The sequence below is a fragment of the Capricornis sumatraensis genome, chromosome 4, assembly GCF_032405125.1.
Source record: "Capricornis sumatraensis isolate serow.1 chromosome 4, serow.2, whole genome shotgun sequence".
NCBI classification, from domain to species: domain Eukaryota; kingdom Metazoa; phylum Chordata; class Mammalia; order Artiodactyla; family Bovidae; genus Capricornis; species Capricornis sumatraensis.
This window is the reverse complement of record NC_091072.1, coordinates 92,960,460-92,987,567: the sequence shown is the minus strand read 5'-3', so window position 1 is coordinate 92,987,567 and position 27,108 is coordinate 92,960,460. Positions and strand designations below refer to the sequence as shown.

Sequence of the window (27,108 nt, the reverse complement as noted above, 5' to 3'; positions counted from 1 at the left end):
CAACATTCATAGTATGTAAAAATGTTTTGAAAATTAATTTGTATATGTAGCATGTGATATCAGTAGAAATGGTTTTTCCTAAGTTCAGTGTTGTTATGTTACGTACATGTGGATATTTTCTCTTTAGAAGTTTTTATTCCCTGTAGGGAATGGGTTTTTATTTGTATAGATTTGTTTAATCAAGGCCTTTATCCTGCCTGACATATGTGTATGATGAAATATAGATATATACTGTATTATATAAGTTATCACTTTTTTATTGCACTGATAGTAACAGAATTCTGAAAGCTTGTATATCAGTTGAATTGAGTAAGCAACAAATTAACTAAAATCATAGATCTAATATAAAAGTATAGATTTTCTTTTTGTGAAGGTATAGGTGTCATTTCTTTGGATAAAGTAAATAGATTACAGAATTTCTTTCTCCTGACACGTTGCATTTTCCTCATATTCTGCTGTAAGTAAGTCTGAAAATTCTCAGGTATGCAGCATATCTGCAATTAGAACAAGAGAAGTGAATTGGCATCAAGTTTAGCATCTCTAAGCTATAGTAACCACCTTGTCTTTATTATCTTTTAAGTTGTTTCACTTATTTTACATATAATCTGAAAGAAGAGACTTTAGATTCTCTTCCTATAAATAGTTACAAGGAAAGAAAAATGTAATTTTACAAACTTTTGTATGTAGTAAGTCCTTTTGTAGAAATTTGTACAAGCTTAGTAGGTAAATGTGGAGAAGGCAATGGCACCCCACTCCAGTACTCTTGCCTGGAAAATCCTATGGATGAAGGAGCCTGGTGGGCTGCAGTCCATGGGGTCGCTAAGAGTCGGACACGACTGAGCGACTTCACTTTCACTTTTCACTTTCATGCATTGGAGAAGGAAATGGCAACCCACTCCAGTGTTCTTGCCTGGAGAATCCCAGGGACAGGGGAGCCTGGTGAGCTGCCGTCTGTGGGGTCGCACAGTCGGACACGACTGAAGCGACTTAGCAGCAGCAGCAGTAGGTAAATGTGGAACTTCTCTAGTCCAGTAGATGCATTTAGAATCCAGATAGTTCCCCATCCTCTCACCAAGGTTTTTTTTGGGTGGAGGAAGTTAGTTCTTTAATTCTGGTCAGTGTTTTTGGCTAATAATTCTGTGTATATCACTAAAAGCTTTATTTGCATTGACTGATGGACTGTTAACATACATATGTTGCAAACTAATGACATTAATTTGATAGCTGTAGCACCCAGAAAGAGAGTATATAATCTACATGGAATTCCTGATATTGCTCCTATAATACAAGCTTCTACAGTTGTCTCTATAGCAGTTTTTTATGAAGTGTGTTAGATCACCATAATCTGGAGTGCTTTTAAAGATACAGATTCCTTCCTATAGAGCAGGGGTCTGCAAACTTTTTATCTGTAAAGGGGCCAGATAGTAAATTTTTAGGCTTTGTGGGCTAGACTGTCTCTGTCACAGCTACTCAGTTCTGCTGTTAGGGCATGAAAGCAGGCATAGATAATACATAAATAAATGAGTGTGGCTGTGTTCCAATAAAACTTCACTTATAAAAACTGATGGTAGGCCACAGTTGGTCTTTGGGTTTGCCAGCCCTTGCTATAGATCTGTAGAATTGGATCTCTGAGGATAGATTATAAAGTTTGAAGACTTTTTTGGGTTCATCTAATAGGTATTCTCGTTTTACAACTATGACCATTAAAATCTGGAACAAAATTTATAAAGTTGGAATATGGTTGCTTTTATGATAAAAAAAAAATTGCCAAAAGTTTTACTTTAACTATTATACTTTTATGTTAAAAAAGTTTTTTTAAGTACTTGAAAGAAATAGTAGGAGAAATAAAATTGAAGTTCACTGTAAGGATAATTGATATCTCATAACCATCGAGAGCCTGGTGGGTAAATAAAGGTTTGGATCCTCTTAAAAATAGCTATGAGAAAAGGAAAATGTAGTCTTCCAAACTTTTGTATGTAGTACACCTGATTATAGCTAGATGCTTCTATCTAATTTCCCTGTTGATCTGTGTTATAATATTTCAAGTTTTGCACACGCCTTGCTAAAAGTAGGCTTAGTAATACTCCAAAATGGACATTTTAATTCAGATTTACTTGAGTCCTGAATTATTAGCTTTAGTAATAGATGTACAAGTTAGCACAATGAATTTTCCCCCTTGAAAAATATATCTATAGAGGACTTTCTTTGCACCAAGACCTATGAATAGGCATCAGTGAGCACTACTTGGTTCTTACCCCTGGCTAACAATTTCATTAGGAATATAAAAGGAAGGTATGTTTCTATGTAGATTGCAATGCATATAAAAGTTGTGGTTTATGTAAAAATACTTGTTTACATTGCCTATTGGAAGTTTTTTCTAGACAATATAAGAGTGTTTGTCTTCTTTCTTTACTGATTATAATAATACAATCTATAATTGTGTATTTTATAAAACTGTTTTGATTAATTATATTTGTTTTTTTTGTTTAACATAGTACTGATTCAAAATTAATATGCTAATCTTTTCAGGAGATCATGAATGTGGCAGTTCTAGTCAGAGAACACTTTCTGTCCAAGAGGCAGCTGCATATTTGAAAGTAAGCAGTGAAATTAGAATTTTAATAGCTCTATTCTTAAAGTTAATATAAACTATTAGAATTTATATTTATCATCTGATGCATTTGATTACTTTTACTGTTAAAAGTTTGGGCCTGCTGTTTGGTGTAATGTGACCAGCAGAATTACTCAGCTGTTTTAAAGTACTCTATTATGAGAGAATGCACAGTAGTTTGGAAAGGGTACAAACACCATTGGTGAGAAAGAAATTGAGATAGGTAAGTAGTACATAAGAAAGCAGGTAAACATCTAACCATTGTCATTTATTTCAGTCCTTCTGCCCTGCGATAATTCCATTTCATGGTTCTAAGAGAACTTGCAGATACATTTTTCTATATGACTGTGAATAATGTTTAGGAAATCTTAAATGAAAGGAAAAGTACTAGAAGGTTAAGATGGAGAAGTGTCACTCTGATTGCTAAAGAGGGGAGAGTGGATTTTGAAAATCATACTAGGGAGCTTGATGTTAGTCCAGTTCCATAAAGATGTGAATACTTGCAGATGGAAATACTAATCCCTAAAAGTTGGCATCCATTCATTGAGAACAGGTCATGTCATACAAACTTCACTGTAATTGTGGTAAAAAAACACATAATATGAAATCTACCATAAAGTGCACAGAATTGTTGACTATGTACATGTCGTTGTGCAGCAGATCTCTCAGACTTTCTCATCTTGCATTACTGAATCTGTGCACCCATCGCACAGCAACTCCCCCCTTCCTTCTCCTAGTCCCTAGTCACCACCATGCTGCTTTCTGCTTCTATGAGCTTGACCGTGGTAGATACCTCATGTAAGTGGAATCATGCAGTATTTGTCTTTCTGTAACTGGCTAATGTCGTTTAACACAATGCCCTCGAGGTCCATTCATATTGTAATAGATGGCAGAATTTCTTTTTTTTTAAAGTTGAATAATACTCTACCGTATATACCCTACATTTTCTGTATCCATTGATGTGTTGGTGGGCATTTAGCTGTTTCCACTTCTTGACTGTTGTGAATAATACTGCAGTGAACATTGGAGTGCAAATATCTCTTAGATCGTGTTTTCAATTCTCCTGATAAATACCCAAAAGTGAGATTGCTGGAACATGTAATAATTTTATTTTTTTTTTTTAATTAACTTCCATACTGATTTTGTTAGTGGCTGCACCATTTTACATTCCCACCAACTGTTTACAACGTGCATGTGTGCTCACTCTGTTGTGTCCGACTCTTTACAACCCCATGGACTGTAGCCTGCCAGGCTCCTCTGTCCATGGGATTCTCTCGGCAAGAATACTGGAGTGGGGTGCCATGTCCTCCTCCAGGGGATCTTCCCAACCCAGGGATTGAACCTGCATCTCTTACATCTTCTGCATTGACAGGTGGATATTCTTTGCCACTAGCGCCACCTTGGAAGCCCACAGTTTACAAGGATTCCCTTTTCTCCATATCCTTGAATACTTCTGTTTTCTTTTGGTTTTGGTTTGTTTTTTTAATAACGGCCACCCTAACAGGTGTAAAGTGATGTCTCACAGTGGTTTTGATTTGCATTTCTCTGATTAGTGATGCCAAGCATCTTTTCATATACCTGTTGAAGTTCCTTATTTATTTTTGGATATTAACCCTTATCAGATGGTTTGTAAATGTTTTCTCCCATTCCACAAATTGCGTTTACACCCTGTTGATTGTTTCCTTTGCTGTGCAGAAGCATTTTAGTTTGATGTAGTCCCGCTTGTCTCCTTTTGCTTTGGTTACCTGTGCTTTCGGTGGCATATCCAGAAAATCATTGTCAAATCATAATTTAAAAATCATTACTAAGACCAATGTCATAAAGTATTTCCCTGAATTTTCTTCTAAAAGTTTTATAGTTTCATGTCTTATGTTTAAGTCTTCACTCCATTTTGAGTTGATTTTTGTGTAGTGTATGGTAAGGTTTCAGTTTCATTCATTTACATGTAGAAATCAGTTTTCTCAGTACTGTTTTTTGAAGAAACTATCCTTTTCCTATTGTGTGTTCTTAGCACGCTTGTTGAAATCAGTTGACCATCAACGTGAGTGTGTCTCCATTTTATTCCATTGGTCTATATGTCTTGATGCCAGCACCATATTGTTTGATTACTGTAACTTTATGATATGCTTTGAAATCAGAAATATGGGGCCTCCACTTTTGTTGTTCTTGCTTAATATTATTTTGGCTATTTGGGATTCTTTGTAGGTCCATATGAACTATAGTATTGACCTTTCTGTTTCTGAAAAAAAAAAAAAAACTAACTGCTACTGAAATTTTGATGGGAATTGCATTGAATCTGTAGATTGCTTTTGGTAGTATGAATGAATGAATGAATGAATGAAGTCGCTCAGTCATGTCCAACTCTTTGCAACCCCATGGGCTGTAGCCTACCAGGCTCCTCTGTCCATGGGATTTTTCAGGCAGTAGTACTGAAGTGGATTGCCATTTCCTTCTCCAGCGGATCTTCCCAACCCAGGGATCGAACCTGGGTCTCCCGCATTGTAGACAGACTCTTTACCGTCTGAGCCACCAGGGAAGTCATTTTGGTGGTGTGGACATTTTAATTAAGTCTTCCAATTCACGAACCCAGGATGCCTTTTCATTTATTTGTGTCTTGAAATTTCTTTTGGCAGTGCTTTGTAGTTTTTAGTGTGTAAGTCTGTTACCATTTAGATAATGTTGATTCCTAAGTATTTTATTCTTTTTGATGCTTTTTGTAGATGAGATTTTTAAATTTTCTGGTTGTTCATTTTTATGTATAGAAATGCAGCTTCTTTTTGTATTTTTTTTTTCAGTCCCACATCCTTGCTGAATTTACTTAAGTTCTAACTTTTTTTGTTTGATGGAGTCTTTAGAGTCTTCTATGTATACAGTCATGTTATCTGCAAACAGATAAAATTTTACTTCTTCATTTCAAATTTGTATGCCATTTATTTTCTTTTCTCACTTAACTGCTCTACTCTATTGAATAGAAATGACAACAGTGGACATCTTTGCCTTATTCCTGGTCTCCAAGGAGAAACCTCAGTTTTTCATGATTAAAATTATGTTAGTCATGAGCTTTTCATATATGGGCTTTATTGTTTTGCAGTAATTTGCTTCTCTTCCTAGTCTATCATGTGTTTTTAATCATTTAAGGTGTTGAATTTTGTCAAATGCTCTTTCTGTATTTATTGAAATTATTATATGATTTTTCCTTCTGTTAATGTGATGTATTACATTGATTGGCTTCTGTGTGTTTGTCCTTTCATTCTTGGAATAAATCCCACTTTTGATCCTTTTAATATGCTATTTAATTCACTTTGCTAATATTTTGTTGAGGATTTGTGTCTATATTCATCAGGGATTTCTTCTGTATTTCTGTTCTTGAAGCATCTTTGATGTCAGAGTAATGGTGGCCTCATAAAATGAGTGTGAAAGTGTTCCCTGTTAAGTTTTTTGGAGGACTTTGAGAAGGCTAAATGTTAATTTTTTAAAAAATACTTGGCAAAATTCTCCAGAGAAGCCATTGAATCCCAAACTTTTCTTTGTTGGGAGGCTTTTGGTTACTGATTCAGTTTCTGTACTAGTTATAGGTACATTCAGATTTTTTCTTTGTCATTTAGTCTTGATAGGTTATATGTTTCTAGGAATTTATCCATTTTTTTCTATTATCTAGTTTGTTGACAAATAATTTTGCATAGTAGTCTTTTAAAATCCTTTGTATTTCTCTGACATCAATCTTAAAAATCTCTTTGATTTCTCTTGAAAAAAAATTTGGGGGGGGGGCCCCTTTGCTGGGTCTTCGTTGTTTTGCGTGCTTTTCTCTAGTTGCAGCGAGCAGGACCTGCACTCTAGTTTTGGTGTACACGGCTTCTCATTGCAGTGGCTTCTCATTGCAGAGTGGGCTTCAGTAGTTGCAGCACGAGGGCGCAGTAGTTGTGGTCCACTGGCTTGGTTGCTCTGCAGATACAGGATCTTCCTGATTCAGAGACTGAACCGGTGTGTGTCTCCCGCACTGGCAGATGCATAAGACCCCTTCCTCTTTCATTTCTGATTTTGTTTGAGTCTTCTTTCTTTTTTTATTAACTAAGGGTTTGTCAGTTTCGCTTATCTTTTAAAAAACCACATCTTTGTTTTGTTGTTGTTTTTTCCTTCTATTTCCTATTTTGTTTTTGCTCTAATTCCTATTTCCTTCTGCTAACTTTGGGCTTAATTTATTCTTTTTCTAGTTCTCTGAGGTGTGTAGATGGGTTATTTGAGATCTTTCTTTTTTAATGTAGGCATTTACCATTGTGAAATTCTCTGTTAGAACTGCTTTTGCTGTATCCCATAAGAAGCTATTGGGTTTCTTACATCTGAATGTCCATTTCTTTCCACAGATTGAAAAGTTTGGGTTATTATTTCTTTTTTTTTTATTATTTTTTATTTTATTTATTTATTTAGTTTTTTAAATTTTAAAATCTTTAATTCTTACATACGTTCCCAAACATGAACCCCCCTCCCACCTCCCTCCCCATAAAATCTCTGTGGGTCATCCCCATGCACCAGCCCCAAGCATGCTGTATCCCGCGTCAGACATAGACTGGCGATTCAATTCTTACATGATAGTATACATGTTATTATTTCTTCAAATAAACTTTCTGCTCCTTTCACTCTTCTCCTTCTGGGACTTCCATAATGTGTGTATTGGTCCAGTTGATGATGTTCCAGAAGTCCCTTAAGCTTTCTTTAATCTTCTTCATTCTCTTTTCTTCCTCCGACTGGAGAACTTTAAATGACTTATCTTTTAGTTCCTTGATTCTTTGTTCTGATGGATTTAAGACCGCTGTTGAACCCATGCTGTGAATTTTTCAATTCAGTTATTGTATTCTTTAGCTCCAGAGTTCCTGTTGGTTCTTTTTAGTATTTTCTCTCTCTTGATATTCTCATTTTACTTATATGTTGTTTTCCTGAGCTCAGTGAGCATCTTTATGCCAGTTTATTATGAAATTTTTATTGGATAATTCATATACCTCAGTTTTTTTAGGGTCGGTTTCTGGAGATTTATTTTGTTGTTTTAGTTGGGCCGTGTTTCCTCATTTCTTTTTGTGTGTCTTGCTACTTTGTTTTGGGATATTCCTTTTGAAAACACAGCTACATCTCCCAGTCTTTCAGAACTGCCTTCATGCAGGGAAAGACCTTTACCGGTGAGCTCAGATATTCTGGGGTCTCCTCAAATCTTTATTGTGGACTTGCAGGTGTATATTCCCAACTAGAGAGGTTTTACAGGTTTCTTTTTTTTTTTAATAGTTCCACTATATATTACAATTATTTTTTAAGTACATAAATTTTTAGTTGGAGTTTCAGTATCAAACTCTCAAAAGTTAAGAACAGAATGAGTAGACAGAAAAGTAGAAGGGTATAGTAGATCTGGAAAGCACTATGAACCAATTCAACATAATTAAGATTTATATAATTTTCACACAACAATGGGATACAAATTCTATTCAGGTTCCCATAGATTATAAATCAGGAGACACTGGAACATATCCAGGAATGTAAAACAAAGTATAAAAATTTCATGGTCTGAAGGTATTGAAATACAGAATCTGTTCTGTTATCACCGTGGAATTAAGTTAGAAATCTATCAAAAGATATTTGAAAATAACCCATATAGCAGCAGCAGCAGCACGAATTTTCAAGTGCAATGTGACATATACTAAGAGAAATCTTTGACTTAGCCATTGAAAGCCTTGATAAAGTTAGAAGACTTAAAAAGTGCAGAGGGCGATTGCAGAGAAGAGAACATTTAAATGAGAAGTTAACATCAGAATAAGAAATTAATACCAAAGATACTTTAAAAATCCCATGTATTGGTAATGTCCACTTTTAAATGATGGATGTATCTAAGGAGCCATAACAAGAAAAGAGTTGTGTCCGACTCTTTGCAACCCCCATGGACTATAGCTTGCCACACTTCTCTGTCCACGGGATTCTCCAGTCAAGAATACTAGAGTGGGTAGCCATTTCCTTCTCCAGGGGATCTTCCCGACCCAGGGATCAAACACAGGTCTCCTGCCTTGCAGACGGATTCTTTACCATCTGAACCACAGGGAAGCCCAACATCAAGGAAAATTAGAAAATATGCATGACAGAATAAAAGTGAAAAGAGATTTTATCAGAATTTGTTGCATGCAGCTAAAGCTGCTCAGTGCAGCTGAATACAGTGTGGGATCTTGAATGAAGTATGAAAACAAATAATGGGCACTAATATAAAATTTTGTGAAATTTGAACAAAATCTTTTTATAGGAGCTTATAGTCTCTTGCTCCCTCCAGTGCCTGTCTGCTGTACTGCGGGTCCTCTGGAGCAACAGCAAGCTGTCCAGCTCCTTTTTATTTTCAGCAACTCCCAGGCATCTAGCTTATGGCAGGTCTCAGTATTTTGAAACAGGTAATACAGAAACCAGTCCTTTGGGTAGCTCCCTGAGAAACTGAAACATTGGACACACGTTCCAGCTCTTTCCTTCCTCAGGGAGAAATGAGGAGTTAGGGGTTTTCTAACACTTACTTTGCACTGAGCTGCAGGCAGGGTCAGTGGCAAGTGAGTGTGCTAGTTCATGGCTCTTGTTCTTGGTGGTCCCCAGCCTGGTGCCCTTTGACCTGTTAGTGCTTAGATTCAAGCACGACAGAACCCCATCCTTCTACTACTGCTAAGTCACTTCAGTCATGTCCGACTCTGTGCAACCCCATAGGCGGCTGCCTACCAGGCTCCCCCGTCCCTGGGATTCTCCAGGCAAGAACACTGGAGTGGGTTGCCGTTTCCTTCTCCAGTGCATGAAAGTGAAAAGTGAAAGGGAAGTCGATCTGTGTCCCTCAGCGATCCCATGGACTGTAGCCTACCAGGCTTCTCCCTCCATGGGATTTTTCCAGGCAAGAGTACTGGAGTGGGGTGCTATTGCCTTCTCCGCCCATCCCTCTGGTGGCCCCCCAAAAGTCTGAACATTTAGACAGTTACTCCAGTCTTCTATTTCCCTGCTCAAGGAGAAGCCAGGAATTGGGAATTTTCTCCCCATCACATTATGCTGTACCAGGGGCAGGGGCTCCAGTGAGTGTGTTACAAATTTTCCTACTTTCATGCAGCTGGTTTTGTACTTCTTTGGGATGCAAGAACCTCTTAACTGGTTTCTGGGTTTCTTATCATACAAAGGGAATTAATCTGTGTGCTGTTGAATTTGTGTCTCTAGCAGGGAAGGAGGATCAGGGCCTTCCTATTCAGCTGTTTCGCTGACGTCACCCCCTCTTTTTTGTTTTTAGATTCAGAATATTGTATTGTTCTAAAGCTTTCAGCAAGGTTTTGGTGGCAATCTCCCATGATATGCTTGTCAAAAAAGAGAAATATGGACTCAGTTTTTAACTTAATTCGTAACTTACATGTAGATACACAAAAAGATGTTAAGACAATATAATATGATGAGGAGTAGATGTTGATTCAAATTGTAGCACTGGCATGTAGAAGCTTTGTGTCTTGGTAAAGTCCCTTTACTTCTCTGTACCTGTGTCTCAGTGTAAAAGTGGGACTGTTGTTATTAATGACTGTCAGAGTTGTTAGGAGAACTTAAGTGAAAGTATAAAGTACCTAGTTCAGTTCCTGATGGTTATACTAACTTCCAATAAAATTTATTTCTTTTTGTGTGTGTTTCCTAACTAAACCAGTGTGATTCTGGAGAGAGTTTTCTTTAACATGCTGCAGATTTTGTCTGTCAGCCTCATTCTCTCCTTCATCTTCAATTGTGGCCTAGATGACAACATTAATGGCAGGTAAACTTGTGGAGAGTGTAGTAGCTAATAGTTTGGATAACTGAAGGATCAGAATTCAAAAAGGTCTAAATAAGGAGGGCTTATAATTACAAGGCTCTGTTTTAAAGAGTAGAAGAATTGCTAGATGAATAATTCAGGTGAAGGCAAAGATAGGATTGGATTGAGTAGGCTAAAGGGAACATAGAGTCAAATAGTCCAGGAAAAGGGCAGAACATATGGGAATCCAAAGCCAGCAAGTGAAAGTGTTTTTACTTTTAGCAGTAGGATGAACTGATCCCAACTAATGAGTCCCTCTTGGTTTCCCCTTTTTTCCCCCCAGTTGACTCCCTCTTGGCTTGGCTTGTGGCTTGGGCTTCCCTTGTGGCTCAGCTGGTAAAGAATCTGCCTGTAGTGCTGGAGACCTGGGTTCAATCTCTGGGTTGGGAAGATCCCCTGGAGAAGGGAAAGGCTACCCACTCCAGTATTCTGGCCTGGAGAATTCCATGGACTCTATAGTCCATGGGGTTGCAAAGAGTCAGACATGGCTGAGCAACTTTCACTTCACTTGACTCTCTCAGAGTAGTAATGGCACAGATAGATACCAGATATGTGCTATTGTCGGTCATAAATTCCTGGGATAGGATTAAGTTACTTTTCACAAGAACCCTGAGATTCTTTAAATCTACTGAATTGTGTTCGAAGGAAGGACTAAATGGATGGGATAGGGCTTGGGAACAGGATAAGGCTTCATCGGTAGTTAGGTTGCTGGAGAAGTCAGCGGTTGGTGTGGAAAGGTGATTACCTGCATCTTTTTCCCCTCCCCAGCCATTTGACTGGATAAGGTAAAAAAGAAGGGACATAGAGCCAGAGTTGGGACAATTGAAATCTAAGCCAAACAGCAGTGGGTACAAAAGATTAGTTCTATTAAAATCTGGCAGCAAAGAAGTTACTAGAAGTACCCCTTCATGAGTTGAGTAGAGAACTGTCTGTATTGAGGTGTTGTTTTTTTTTTTAATGATGATAGTGAATTCCAGTCTTAAAAGATCTTCATATCTTTTCTCTGGAACTGTTTTATGTTTCAAATTAGGTTTTACCTTTTTAAAAAACAAATTTAGTAGAATATATAATGTATATTTTTACAAAAGATTTTGGATTAATTTCTTAATTAGTTAAATGAAGTTACTTTCTGTAGATAATATCCTTTTTGTTATACATTTAGGGGTGTGTGTGTGTATTCTTCTTGGAGTTTCATTTTCAGGTTTTCAGTTGCTGTGAAATCTGATACGACCTGTGCCAAAGATGCAGTTTGGACTGCTACTAAAAGAAAAACCTTAAACAGAAATTTTTCCCAAAAAATAGTTTTATGGTCTAGATAAAAGTTTAGGTGCTGTTTTTAATAGGCTGCTGCTTTTTTTTTTTCAATATAACATTACCCCATGTTTATGATTTAACTCATATAGAAAATAAAAGGAAAACTGCGTTTCAGATTCACCACCTAAAGTTAGCCACTCATTTTGGTCCATGTTTCTCTAGTCTTGCATTTCCCCCCTGAAATTAGTATCAGCATAAATGTTATAAATACTGATATTTTTTCCTTAAAGTTGTTAGCATTTTCCCATGTCATTGTTCAGGCTTTTAAAAACTGTTCCTTTTTATTATTGAATAATATTTCTTTACATGTTTTTATTCTCCTGGGTTGTGGGATTTCAGTATTATGAAAGCATGCTAATTTTGCATTATAGTATTTGATTTTGTGATTATTTCCTTAGGAAATAGTCCTGGAAAGGAAATCACTTGTTCAAAGAACTTTTGTTAATACTTTTGAAATATGTTGCTAGATGACTTTCTAATTGGTAACGATAATTTTAGCACAACCTATTTTATTTTACCCAAGTTGTAACATAAATATGGAAGAATCCCACTACAATTCTGGTATCAAACAATGACAACCATATGTATATTGTAGGCTTTCTGTTTATGGAGAAAGAGCTATTGTACCTTTTATGTGCTTGTACCATGGTTTCACCTGCAACACAATTAAGTTTTTGCATTCAGGAAGAAATGAGCTAGAGAATGTGTAGAACTCCTATGCTGTAAGCTGATTTTCCCTCAGCGTCTGGTGCATTTTAAGTAAATATTTGATGGAGTAAAAGGAATGAATTACTTAGTTGCTAAGTCATCTCCAACTCTTTTGTGACCCCATGGATTGTAGCCCACTAGGGTTCTCTGTCCATGGGATTTCCTAGTCAAGAATGCTGGAGTGGGTTGTCATTTCCTTCTCCAGGGGATCTTCCTGACCCAGGGATTGAACCTAGGTCTCCTGCACTGGCAGGTAGATTCTTTACCACCAAGCCACCAGGGAAGCCCCAAATGAGTGAATAAGCCTCAGTAAAAACTTTTTTCACTTTGAGTCTTTACATTCCATTTTTTTTATTTTTCCCACTTTCTTCTTCAAAGAAAATTTAAGTAAATGTGACAATTAATTTAAATAACTTTAACATTTTTTTCTTACTCCTACAGTGTTTTTCTTGGGCTTTTTAATTCCTCATTTTTGAGATTGAAATCTAGTTTTGATTTGTGAAAAGAGGTCCCTCTGGTGGAACATTTAGGAAATATGTGGCACTATATATTCATGAAAAGACATAGATGCAAAGTTAAATGATCGGAGCTTTGTATGATAGCTTAGCAATAGAATGATGAAATGAATGGTGGTTCATTTCCTAGGTCACTTTTAAGACCTGTTTAATTTTAAACACAATATGTTTTAAGATTTGTGAAGACTATAATAGGAAAGAAGATTGCAAATATGCCAAATTATGGGCTGAATAAATTTTTATGGACTAACTTGGAATGTTAATCGCTGTTAATAAGATTGTGTCTTTGTGGGAAAGTAAGTATCCTAAAAAATGAAATGAATTAATACCTTTCATAATTGTTACAGTATTTCAAGTATAATTTGTCTTGGTACTTTCTGTATGCTACCTTTGATTTCACAGTGATGCAACAAGGTAGGTGGTTTCAGACTCACCTTTATAAAGAAAATAAAGCTCAGAGGGGTTTAATAAGTAGGTCATCCAGCTAGTAAGTGATGGAACTGTGAATAAAATCAAAATATCTGCTCTTTTCACTATACTGTTCTGCCTCTTACATGGAAGAGGCAGAGTTTATAACCCATACCCTCATATTGAGCCCTGAATAGGGCTGAGAATCTGAAGAAGTGAACAAAGTATATGCATCTGCCTACATGACTTATTTTCTCTTAACGTCCTCTTGTGGTTATACATAAAGCAATTCAGTAGTGGAGTCATGATCTGATTCCAGGCCTCTTGGATTCTAAAGACCATATTCTTTCCATTATTCCTGGAAGTAAAAGATCAACTTTCCACTGAAACATTAAGAACTAAATCATACTGACTATTGATTTCTCTGTGTCATATTTTACCTAATTTAAAGGTAGCATCTAGTGTGTATTGTTTAGCCCCTAAGTCATGTCTGACTCTTTTGAGACTCCATGAACTATAGCCCAGTAGGCTCCTCTGTCCATGGGATTTTCCAGGCAAGAATACTGGAGTGGGTTGCCATTTCCTTCTCCAGGCTATCTTTCCGATGCAGAGATCGAACCCGTGGCTCCTGCTGCGTCTCCTTCATTGCAGGCAGATTCTTTACCACTGAGCCACCAGAATATTCACTAAAGCCACACAGCTATTAGTGTCATGCAAATTATCCATTTGTGAACTTTATCTGGTAGATGTTTAATGTTGGCTTAACTTCTCCCTGTACCACTATCTTTTCCCCTCCATACATTTTGTTGCTTTCTTTAATGAACTGAATCTTTTACATAAAGCAGTATTGTTGTTGTGCTTTGAAACTGTAATCTAAGTTCAAAGCATCTGATATGGGTTTTTAAATTACACATTTTGGCTAGTTATTTTGAAAATAAGGTAAATTTGTAATTGGGAATCAATTACAGTATATTAAAATAGATTTAATTTGTTAAAGATTTGGGAAAACTTCCTTTCAATTTAGAAAGATTTCTGTGATGCTGTCAGCAGTGTGTTAGCTGAGCTGTTGCCTATAAATAAATAGTAACAAGTAATTATGTTAATAATAGACCTACTTTAAAAATTAAAAACTTGGTTTCCTCCTGAGTTTTGTCATCAGTTATTTGAAAATGGGTGTTTTATGATACAGGAATGCCTTACCTCGAGGATTGGCAAACTGCAGCTCATGAGCCTGGTTTTGTATGGCCTGCTGAGGTTTTACAGTATTTTTAAAGGTTGCATTAAAAATATGTAAGTGACAGAGACCAGAAGTATATATGTTGCAAAGCTTAAAATATTTACTGTCTGCCCTCTGCTGAAAAAATTTGACTCACCCCTTGCATTACAGCTTTCCAGGTGGCTCCAAAAAGTGAATAAAGCACTTCAGACTTAAAATCAGGTAGATGCTGTATGCTACAGTGTTAGCATGAACTGTTTAATTCGCATATGCCAGAAAAGAATTCAACTTTTACTTCTACAAAAATTCCATTTTATGATACTGTAGAACTCCATGTACTGTGTCGAATATTTGTGGAAGTAATGGTTTATTTAAGAACTCAAACTCTGTTAAATCTTTAATGAAAGTTTTAAATAAATTATCATTTGTTTTTTAAAATGTTTATTCATAAAGGAACATTCCATGGTTCTGTTGTATAGCAAGTAGTGGTTGGATATCGAGGGGTATTTACATAGGAAAGGAGAACAGAAAATGGAAAAATAACAACAGATACCTTTTTCTATCCTTCTACTGTTTTATAACTAGAAGTGTTAAGCTCTTTGTTCTTCCACATATTTAACTTACTAGAGTAGCTGTCCTTGTTAATTTGAATCATTATGTTTGTTTTTAACGATAATTAATGAGGGCAGTCGTGCTATTTATAATCTTTAGCCTCCATTTTTATATTTAAATTACACAGCAAGTAAACTTGGAAATTCATTTATTTTAGCATTACTTGAAATATGTTTATAGTCTAATTTTTCACATTCTATATAGTAATGAAAAAATGTCATAAAATACTGCATTGAATAGAAACTGAAAAATGTGTATGTAAATACAAGTTAAATACAATGTGTGTACTTCATTGATTTTTAAAATATCCACATCTTTCAAGGGTGGTATCTTGTTTGTGTCTTTGAAGGATACAGTCTTTGAAAGGAACTAAATGAGTGGCTGCTTTTAGGCCTACTAAATCCTTTTAAAAAACCAATATATTACAAACAGGAATTAACACAAGGTCTTCAGCTCTGTGTCATTTCAGTTCAGTCACTCAGTCGTGTCCGACTTTTTGTGACCCCATTGACTGCAGCACACCAGGCCTCCCTATTCCATCACCAACTCCCGGAGTTTACTCAAACTCATGTCTATTGAGTCGGTGATGCCATCCAACCATCTCATCCTCTGTCGTCCCTTGCTCCTCCTGCCTTCAATCTTTCTCAGCATCAGAATCTTTTCAAATGAGTCAGTTCTTCGCATCATGTGGCCAAAGTATTGGAGTTTCAGCATCATTCCTTCCAATGAATGTTCAGGACTGATCCTTTAGGATGGACTGCTTGGATCTCCTTGCAGTCCAAGGGACTCTCAAGAGTCTTCTCCAACACCACAGTTCAAAAGCATCAATTCTTCTCGCTTTTCTTTATAGTCTGACTCTCACATCCATACATAACTACTGGAAAAACCATAGCCTTGACTAGAATGGCTTTTGTTGACAAAGTAATATCTCTGCTTTTTAATATGCTGTCTAGGTTGGTCATAACTTTTCTTCCAAGGAGCAAGTGTCTTTTAATTTCATGGCTGTAGTCACCATCTTCAATGATTTTGGAGCCCAAAAAACAAACTTTGTCATTGTTTCCATTGTTTCCCCATCTATTTACCTTGAAGTGATGGGACCAGATGCCATGATCTTAGTTTTCTGAATGTTGAGTTTTATGCCAACTTTTTCACTCTCCTCTTTCACTTTTGTCAAGAGGCTCTTTAGTTCTTCTTCACTTTTTGCCATAAGGGTGGTGTCATTTGCATATCTGAGGTTATTGATATTTCTCCTGCCCATCTTGATTCCAGCTTGTTCTTCATCCAGTCCAACATTTCTCTTGATGTACTCTGCATATAAGTGAAATAATCAGGGTGACAATATACAGCCTTGACATACTCCTTTCCCAATTTGGAACTGGTTTGTTGTTCCATGTCCAGTTCTAACTGTTGCTTCTTGACCTGCATACAGATTTCTCAAGAGGCAGACAGGTCAGGTGGTCTGGTATTCCCATCTCTTGAAGAATTTTCCACAGTTTGTTCTGAACTACACAAAGGCTTTGGCATAGTCAATAAAGCAGTAGGTGTTTTTCTGGAACTCTCTTGCTTTTGCCATGATCCAGTGGGTGTTAGCAATTAGATCTCTGGTTCCTCTGCCTTTTCTAAATATGGCTTGAAGATCTGGAAATTCACAGTTCACATGCTATTGAAGCCTGGCTTGGAGATTTTTGAGCATTACTTTGCTAGCGTGTGAGATGAGTGCCGTTGTGGGGTAGTTTGAGCATTCTTTGGCATTGCCTTTCTTTGGGATTGGAGTGAAAACGGACCTTTTCCAGTCCTGTGGCCACTGCTGAGATTTCCAAGTTTGCTGGCATATTGAATGATGCACTTTTACAGCATCATCTTTTAGGATTTGAAGTAGCTCAAGTGGAATTCCATCACCTCCGCTAGCTTTGTTTGTAGGGATGCTTCCTAAAGCCCACTTGACTTTGCATTCCAGGATGTCTGGCTGTAGGTGAGTGATCACACCATCGTGATTATCTGTGTCGTGAAGATTTTTTTGTATAGTTCTTCTGTGTATTGTTGCCACCTCTTCTTTATATCTTCTGCTTCTGTTAGATCCATACCATTTCTGTCCTTTATTGTGCCCATCTTTGCATGAAATGTTCCCTTGGTATCTCTCATTTTCTTGACGAGATCTCTAGTCTTTCCCATATTAATATTGTTGTATGGAGTTGTCAAAATCTTGCTTTGCTTGTGCTTTATCTAATCCTCATCAATGCAGTATAACCAGAAATATGATGTTTCTTTATCAAAGTTTTAATCTTCTCTAATTTAGAGTAAGTGAATATGAGTTCTGTTTGATTTTTTAGTTATATGCAAAGTGATTTCTGGTGTCTACTTACAGAAATTAAAACAGTAATTATTGGGAGGGAGGTTTAAAAGGGAGGGGATATATGTATACCTGTGGCTGATTCATATTGAGGTTGACAGAAAACAATAAAATTCTGTAAAGCAGTTATCCTTTAATAAAAAAATAAATTAAAAAAAGGGCAGAAATTGCCTGAAATTATCTTGTATAATTGCATAACTTTTTGAAGCAATACTAAACAAAATTTACTGTTTCTTATTTTTTAGTTCTTATTCACGAGTGTATATCTTTCATAATTAGTAATAGTTGAATGCTGTATTTTACTTTTTAAAGTATATAGCTATTTAGCTCTCATCATGATTATTTCTAATTTAATAATATCCAACAGAAGTGATCTCATATAGAAATCATCTTTTAATAATTAATTGCTAACATTGACTACAAATTTTCTGGTATTTATAAATAATGCTGAAATTATCACACTTAAAAAAAATAGCCTATAGGTTATCTTTAGCATCTGAAAATCCTGGCAGTAGTTACACATAAGAAATGATGCCTAGCAAGATTAGTTTTGCTTCATAAAATTCTTTATTATACTTTCAAATTTGATATATTGAAATAACATTAGAAAGTAAACTGAACAAATGAGAACATTGTAATTTCCAGTGCTGTTGAAGAATCTGTTGCTAAAATGCAGTAGCTATTACATATAAATATTTTTAAAGAATTTTATAAAGTGACTTCTTGTTTCTACTTTTAGAAATTCCTTTTTTTGCACTTCCAAAAGTATATAAAGACATACTTTTGAATAGAATACAAGTTCCCATGAGTGTGGAGAATTTTGGCTTTTTGCTTAGTGCTACAGTTCTAGGTCCTAGAACAGTACCTGGCACATAGTGGGCCCTCAGTTAATATTTTGAATGAAAGAATTTTTAAGGATGTTTATTACAGTATTATTTGTTATACTCAAATAATTGAAACAATTTCATGTTCATTAGTGAGAGGGTGATGGTGTAAAATAACCACACAATGGAATACTACCATGCTGGAAAAAATTGGAGTTGTGCCGTGAATATTTATACTGATATACATTGACAACACCAGTTCATTCTGTGAATAAAAGCAAGTAGAAAAAAGAGTGTGTATAATACAACACCACTTTCATTTTTAATATTTTGATTTAGAAAATACATAATCCACTTATGCATAGCACTTCTTAAACTTTCTGGTTTCAGGATCCTTTTGTAGTCCTAAAATTACTGATGATCCTAAATGGCATTTATTTGTAGAATATATATGTATGTATTTATTTATTTAGATATGTATTTGCCATATTAGAAATTAAATCATTTTAAAATTTACTTATTCATTTAAAATAAGAATAATGACTTTATTACGTTAGCATAAATAGTGTGTTTTATGAAAAATACTATTTTCTGAAGTAAAAACATTTAGTGAGAAGTGGCGTCAGTTTACATTTTTGCAAATGTCCAGCTTAATAAAAGACAACTGAATTCTCATATCTGCTTCAGCATTCAATCCATTGTGATGCTGTTTTGGTTGAAGTACATCACGAAAATCTAGCCTCACACAGATAGGTAGTCAAAACAGGGAAAAGTATTTTAATTCTCAAGTCAGATAGATACTCTTCTTTAATACAGCATCAAAACTCTACAAGTAATAGTTTCTTAAAGAGTAGTGTAGTATAGAATTTAAAACCATGACAGTGAACTTTTCATACTCATACTTTTCATACTAAGGCTTTTTCATCTGTTTTGCAGTGAGAATGGATCTTTTACCTATGCAAGATTTTATAGCTTATGATTGGTCATTTTGAAAATATTGGATCACTAGTTACTCAGATCTTCCAAATGTTGACACATTTTAATATGCTATACTCTAAAGTCACATTTGTGAAAATCACAGCACAGTTTTATTTCAAAAGTTTTTTAAGCACTGTGAAATTGTTAAGCTCATAATAATGGATGTAAGTTATTTAAAATTCTGCTTTTTACTTCATTTGAAAGCTTTAATTTTATCGTGAATAACACAATCAGTTGTTTCTCTGAAACTGATGGGCATATTTCATTCCCTTGTTGAGAAAATGGCTGTGAAACCAAGTCTAAGTAATTTGTCATTTTGTTCATCTACAAATAGTGTTCCATTAAAAAGAAAAAATGACTAATTCACTCTTGCCATGATACTTGAAAAGCAGTGTTTAAAAACAATCTAAGTTTATTTTTTAAATAAAAAATGAAAAAGCATAGCAAAATGTTAACAGTGGTTATCTTAGGGAGGTGGGGAAATGGTGACTTTTTTCTTTTATTTCTTTTCATTTTTCTGTATTGAATAATAAATTTTTATTATGTAGTTTAAAGTGTTATATAAGGTATGTTATTTATAGGACAGCTTACACATAAAATCAAGTGAATGTGAATTATTAAGGTTATTTTCATTTTTCTTATTAGGATTTAGGTCCTGAATATGAAGATATATTTAACATCTCATTACAGTGGATTTTTGAAAATGGGAAAGATGTTGGAATAAGGTAAAAGATTTGGTTTCTACTTTGTCTGTTTTGTAGTCTAAGCGGTGGTTTTGACTCTCAATTCTCCCGTAATTGTTTTTGCATAGGTGTGTTGGTTATGGCCCTGAGGAAGAATTGACAGATATAGTTGATGTTCAGTTTTTACAATCCACAAGGCCACAGATGTCCTTCTGGTGTCGTTTTCGACGTGCTTTTGTTACTGTCACCCACAGGTTATTGTTGTTATGCTTAGGTAAGTTGTGAGAATGAGAAAGATACATTGTAGTCTAGATTTTTGTATCTGTATTTCATCAAATGCCAGGTTTGAGAATATACTTCTGTGATAGTTGTCATTATAAATCACATCCAGAAGTCTTCACTAAGATATAGGAATATTGAGGGGTTTTATGTCAGTTGGCTTACCCAGTGGCTCTGATGGTAAAGAAATCTGCTTGCAGCGCAGGAGACCCAGGTTTGACCCCTGGGTTGAAAAATCCCCTGGAAAAGGGAATGGCAACCCACTGCAGTATTCTTGTCTGGGAAATCCCATAGACAGAGGAGCCTGGTGGCTACAATCCATTGGGTTGCAAGAAGTCATACACAACTGAAGGGATTAACACACACACAATGTCAGTATCATTCTAAGGGCTTAGGAAACAGTGCTATGAGAAGTAGGAATCAGACTTGGTCATATGAATGTTACAGAAAAAGCAAATACAGTGCATAGATAGAAATCCACTTTAGGAAATAGAGCAGGAAGATACAAAAATTAGCTTATTTTTAAAATACTGGGTTAGAAATTAACTTTTTAAAAATTATTTTTCATTTAAAAAATATTATTTATCCAAATTAAAATTTTCATTCAGACCTCCTAATTTTATGTGGCTATTAGAAATATCTTCTGTTTTCTACCCAAGTCCTTTAAAAATAATTTAGTTTACTTAAAATTAAATGTTTACAGTCTCATAAGACTCACTTTTCTAGTAGCTTAATGCTGCAAAGAAAAAGGTTTGTGAAGCATGTTACTTTGTATTTTAAAAAAAAATGGAATAATCAGTGTTCAATTGTCAACCTAAAGAAGAAATGTTTTTTTCTGGGAAGATTAAGTGACACACTGGGAAATGTTTAATAATTAAATTTTTATACTTAATTTTATTATGTAGCTAAATCAAACCACTGTCTTGAAGACTTATTCCACTATCCCATTATGGCAGTTAAAATAATCACTGTAGAAACTGTCAAAATGGCTTTTTTTTCCCTTTACTTTGTTATACCAGATTTAACAGCTGACAATTGTTTCAGGTTGCAACAAATATTACTGAATGCCACTGAACACGATTTTAAAACACAATATATGTAAATATTACAGGTGTAGTGATGGTTTGTGTTGTTCTGCGTTACATGAAATATCGCTGGACAAAAGAGGAAGAGGAAACAAGGCAGATGTATGATATGGTGGTAAAGATTATAGGTACAGTATTTTTAAAAATCTAAACTATTTCTAGAATAGTCATCATGTGATAAATTACATGGTGTCCAATAGTTGCTTTCTTTATAAATTTGTTTGATCTACTTTCAGATGTTTTACGAAGTCATAATGAAGCTTGCCAGGAAAATAAAGATTTACAGCCTTACATGCCTATTCCCCATGTGCGAGATTCTTTAATACAGCCTCATGACAGGTGTGTTCAAAGCATTATGAGTTGAAGTAAATCAGAATGTTACCTTCTGTGGTCATGAAAATTGCATTGAGAGTTATGACCCTTCTCAATAATAGCTGTTTTACTATACAGGTGTCTTTTTGTACTTTAAACTCTTTTCTAAGCTTTCATCTATTATCGGCCTGATTTTAAGTGGCATAATAGACAAATTGGATTTCTAAGCATACTTTTCTTCTTAAAAGTCTCTACCTTATTTCCTTCAATTACATCCTGATAAATAAACAGAGACAGACAGTAGCCAGTGATGTTTTACTAATGTTTTAAAATACTTTATTTCGTTGTTAATGAAGCTTTTTAAATAAAAGAATTCAACAACAACTTCTTGAAAATAAAAGATGATGTCACACCCTAGAGCAGCATTCTTACCTGTGTAAGATGTGTAGCAACACATCCGAATCATCAGTAGAGCTTTTGAGAGGGGAAAATACCAATGCGTTGTTCCACCTCTGGACATCCAAATATGGTAAATCTGAGGAGAGTTTCAGGAACCTTAATCTTTTTGGAAAAAACTGCATAAGCATTGATAAGAACAGCCCTAATTAAGAATAACAACTACTACTTCAGTTACTGATATTTGAAAAAGATGACAAAGATGATAGTAAATTTGTCATTTTCCTTCAAATGATAGGAAGAAAATGAAGAAAGTCTGGGATAGAGCTGTTGACTTCCTTGCTGCTAATGAGTCTAGAGTTCGCACAGAAACACGAAGAATAGGTGGTGCAGACTTTCTAGTTTGGCGGTGGATCCAGCCTTCTGCCTCCTGTGACAAAATATTAGTAATACCTTCTAAAGTGTGGCAAGGTCAAGGTATGTATGCTTAAACAACAAAAAAAATAGATAATTTTTTCAAATATAAAATTCTTATGTGTTTAAAATAGTACAGCTGAAAGATATATGATGGCAAAGCTCCCTTACAGCCCCATCCAATAGAAGGATCAGTGTTAGCTTCTTACTGTCCTCCCACTTTTCTGTGTGCTAATACAAATGACATGGTTTGTCCTCACAGTGATATAGTACTAGATACATTACTTTGATTTTTTTCTCTTTCACTTACTAAAAGCAACCTAGTATTAAAGATCTAACTGCATTCTTTTCCCCTGATATTTTTTGTGCAGATAATTTGTAATATATAATGTATATATATTTTACTTATATATACATATTTATATATGTACAAGTATATATTTATTTTATATTTAAAACATATGTAAGTGAAATCATAGCTTTTTAACTTCTCTTTTTTTCTATTTTTGCTTGCCTTTTTCATTAAGAGTCTTTCACCAATGAGATACTTGCATATCTCATGCCAAGTCACTTTTGTGGGTTTCTTTCCATATTTTTCTTAATGTTTGTATAGTTGCAAAAACAGATATAAGTTTATAGGAGGATTTGGTGTTTGGTTGCCTTATGTACCCAAACCTCTACAAGTAGTAACTGTTAGCACATTTCAATTTTTTGTATGTTAATGGTTAATTGCAAAAAGAAATCTCATGGCTAGTTTAATTTGTATTTCAGAACTAGTAGTGAGTTGAGTTTCTTTTAATCTTGTTGGATAGAAAGCATATTTATCAATGCTTGCTATACTTAGACTATATGGGAAAGGTAGGTTAATTGTTTTGAAATTGAAATAAAATCCAATCTCTCCCTTTTTTCTCTAATTGAGTTTCACTTTCAAAGACCTTGAGTAATAGGATCTATAATCGTGGCATAAAAATGAAGCTTTGTTGCCAAGATGACACTAATTAACTCTTTGCTTTAAAGGGTACATGCTGGGGAATTCCCTAGTGGCCTGATGGTTAGCATTTCAGGCTTTCACTGCCATGGTCCAGGATCAGTCCCTGGTCAGTGAAGTGAGATATCCCACAACTGAGTGTTGTGGCTAAATAACAAAATGATGCGTGTCTGAAGAGTTGGTATAATAGTTACAGTAGTCTTTTGAGTTCACTGCCACTGCAGGCTATTGTCATTTAATGGTACTTTCCCCAAGTAACTGTTAAATAATCAACCTTACTGAATTTTCAGTTCAGTTTCTAAATAGTACTTAAATAAGAAACGGATGATAATATTAGTATGTCTAAAGGTATTTTAAAGCACCAGTTAAAAATTAAACACTATCTACTGGGAAGCACAAGAATTATCTATGCTTCTGACAAATGTCATGTTTGGAATAAATAGCATTCATTTGAAGGACCCAAAGGTAGCTCCTGAGGTATTTAAAATGTATCATTCAGTAGCTACTGTTTCTTTACATTAGAGTAAAGAAGCCATGGGAATTAGAGTTTAGTTAGATCAATCAGTTTGATCTTTTGGACTACTTTCTGACTAGAATTGGCCAGGGATAGTTTCTTCCAGGTCTTTTATTTTCTGGAGTCTTGGGTGTAGGCTAAAATAAGGTGATATGAATGTTTCTGTTTTCTCTGGTTGAACCCCTGCTAACCTAAGTCATTATTAGAATTTCAAGAAAGTCAGACTGTCTACAGCTAAAAGGTCATCTAAGAACAGAATCTATGTACTGCTAGAGAAGTTCGGAAGGTGCTAGAGGTTCACAGACCTTCTTGATGTGAGATTTGGCAAAGATTTTTCATATCTAGTGACTATACCTCCATCATACTCCAGATGTTTCTTATTACTGACACTTCTGAAATCTTTAATTGATACACTCTGGTTTTTGTCATGAACTCATCCTTTCAACCTTCTACTCCATGTATTTGGGAACTCCAGAATCTCTGATTCTTCAATGTACATTCTTTCTCCAGTTCTTTAGCCTTTCTCCTATCTTTACTTCTTTTCCTGTCCATCTTAGTTTCTTGGTTCATCTTTTCAGTCACTCTCTTGCTAGTACCCTTCTGTCATCACCTGTCCTTAATCTTACCCTGGTAAATTCCAACCAAGGATGGAACTGTGTATCTCTGCTTGTCTATATGCTAATGACTGAGCATAGCAAGGAAGGTCAGAACCACTTGGCAGACTGGCACCTTTATAAATAATTAACTGCAAGTAGGTTGTCAGTACTACTTGCCTCTCTTGTTCTTACCATTTTTTGCTAGTCACTTCAGTTTCCTATTCTACTCAATAGCAGTTTTAGATCTTGTCCCCTCTTTTCAAACTTTTGCTCTTCTCTGTCTTCTGATTCTCAGTTGATGACTCAAATAGAAGCAATCAGATTGTACCTGCCTCAAATTTCCACCACCAAATCCATAGAATTACCAGAATTTGTTCTATCCTGGTAGCTCAGATGGTTAAGAATCTGTCTGCAGTGTGGGAGACCTGGGTTTGATCCTTGGGTTGAGAAGATTCCCTGGAGAAGGAACTGGCAGCCCACTCCAGTATTCTTTCCTGGAGAATTCCACGGACAAAGGAGTCCATGGTGTTGCAAAGAGTCAGACATGACTGAGCAACTAACGCACATACATGCTCATCCTTACCTCCTGTTGCAATCAAGGAGCTATCTCACTTAACAAGGACCCAGCCCTTCTCTTTAGAGGATCCCTCTGGATCTCATTCCCTCTAGTCTTCTCAAATATCTTCCCTTACTGTGTTTTAAATTCCTGTTTCTCCTGGATCTTTTCATTAGCACTTAAACATATTATAGTCTCATCTTTAAAACACATTGTTGCACTATACATTGTCCTGTAGCTGTCATCCTGTGTCTCTACCTGCATATAGCCAAATAGCATTAAACAGTTTACTCACTGTCTTTACTTTATTCTTAGCTGACTTCAATCTGTTATCCATCCCCATCATTTCAAGGAAATAGCTCTCAGACTTCGATGTTGCTAATTTCAATGGACATTTTTCTTTCTTGTCCTTATTTTACTGAGCAATATTCACAATTGAACCTGCCTTGGTACTTTCTTGTTTTGTGGTTGCCACTTTCTTCTGATTTTCATCCTACTTCTTAGCATTTCTTAATTCTTCTTTTCCAGATTTTCCTGGACCTCTAAGTATTGAGGTTTTTCCAGGCCATCTTTTATCTTCTCCTGGTCTTCTCAAACGATCCTATGCTGCAATTTCATTTGCTATATATATGTTGATAACTTTCAATTTTATATCATGCACTAAGTCTTCTGTTTTGACTTTCAGATTTTTATACCCAGCTGTGTACTTGTCTTCTGTACTAAGAAGTGCCAGACTTTCAACACATGCACGAACATAATGTCATCTTTCTCCAGACTGACCTCTCCTCCAGTGTCCTGTTTAATTAATGATACCGTCCCCTCTTCAGTCGGTTCTGTCAAAAACCAGGGAGTCATCCTTAATCTCTGCCTTAGTCTCTACATTAAACAAGTCATTAAACAAGTCATGTCAAATCTATTCCATAATGTCCTGATTCTGTCCACTTATTTCCATCTTCATCATTGACCTGTCTTATCCACGTTACTATCATCTCCCTCTTGGACAACATAATAACCTCTAACTGGTCTCCTTGCATTCACTTCTTACTTCCATCTATTTTCCACATAACAGTCTATGTAAAAATTTTAAGAGATCCCATCTTACTGTTCCTGTCCTTAAAACATTTGAGTGGATTCCCATTGCTCTTATGGTAATATCCAAGTACTTTAATGCAGCTTACATAGTCCTCCATAATCCAGCATCTTCAGGGTTATCTTTCTGTTGTTCCATCTCTAGTCACAGTGACTGTCTTTTAGTTATTTGAATATATCAAGTTCCTTCTTGCCTTGGGCTTTGTATAAGCTGTCACCTTTGCTTTAGATGTCCTTTACACCTCTCTTTATTCTGCCTATGTTTATTTATTCTTTAGATTTCAGCATAAATGTTTTCTTTTTTAATTGAAAGATAATTACTTTACAGAGTTTTGTGGTTTTCTGTCATACATCAACAAGTATCAACCATAGGTACACCCTCCTTAGTGTTATCTGATATTCAAAAATGGGCTTAAGTACATACATTGACAGCTTTCTATACCCTTCTTTCTTAGAATTTGCCACAGTTATAATTTCTTTGGTGATACTGTTTTTCATCTGTCTCCCCTACTGTAAAGTGTGAGATCAGTGACTCTTTGTCTGTCTTGTGACTGTGTCTGTCTTTTTCACCTTGATCCAAGGATCTAGCTCATAGTAAAAGCATGCAGTGAATATTTTTTGAACGAACTGACTGAATACCTTTCAATAAAATGGAACAGTGGAAAATAGTAAAACTAATTTGTTTTTTTAATAGCATTTCATTTAGATAGAAGAAATTCACCACCAAATAGTTTGACGCCATGTCTGAAGATTCGAAATATGTTTGATCCAGTTATGTAAGTATTATGACAAAAGGTACATGCAATTTTTTAAATATCTGGATGAAAAATACATGATAGTCTTA

General features: G+C 35.4%; 1 protein-coding gene across 2 annotated transcripts in view; it reads left to right on the top strand.

The window, feature by feature from the left end:
* Positions 1-27,108, top strand: part of LEMD3 (LEM domain containing 3) — a 71,614-nt gene that overhangs the window by 40,246 nt on the left and 4,260 nt on the right. For both annotated transcript variants that reach the window (XM_068971036.1, XM_068971035.1), the window contains exons 4-10: positions 2,530-2,597; positions 19,998-20,077; positions 20,164-20,309; positions 21,426-21,527; positions 21,636-21,738; positions 22,406-22,584; positions 26,959-27,040. In XM_068971036.1, coding sequence (XP_068827137.1) covers positions 2,530-2,597; positions 19,998-20,077; positions 20,164-20,309; positions 21,426-21,527; positions 21,636-21,738; positions 22,406-22,584; positions 26,959-27,040 — 760 coding nt within the window. The remainder of the gene's footprint in view (positions 1-2,529; positions 2,598-19,997; positions 20,078-20,163; positions 20,310-21,425; positions 21,528-21,635; positions 21,739-22,405; positions 22,585-26,958; positions 27,041-27,108) is intronic.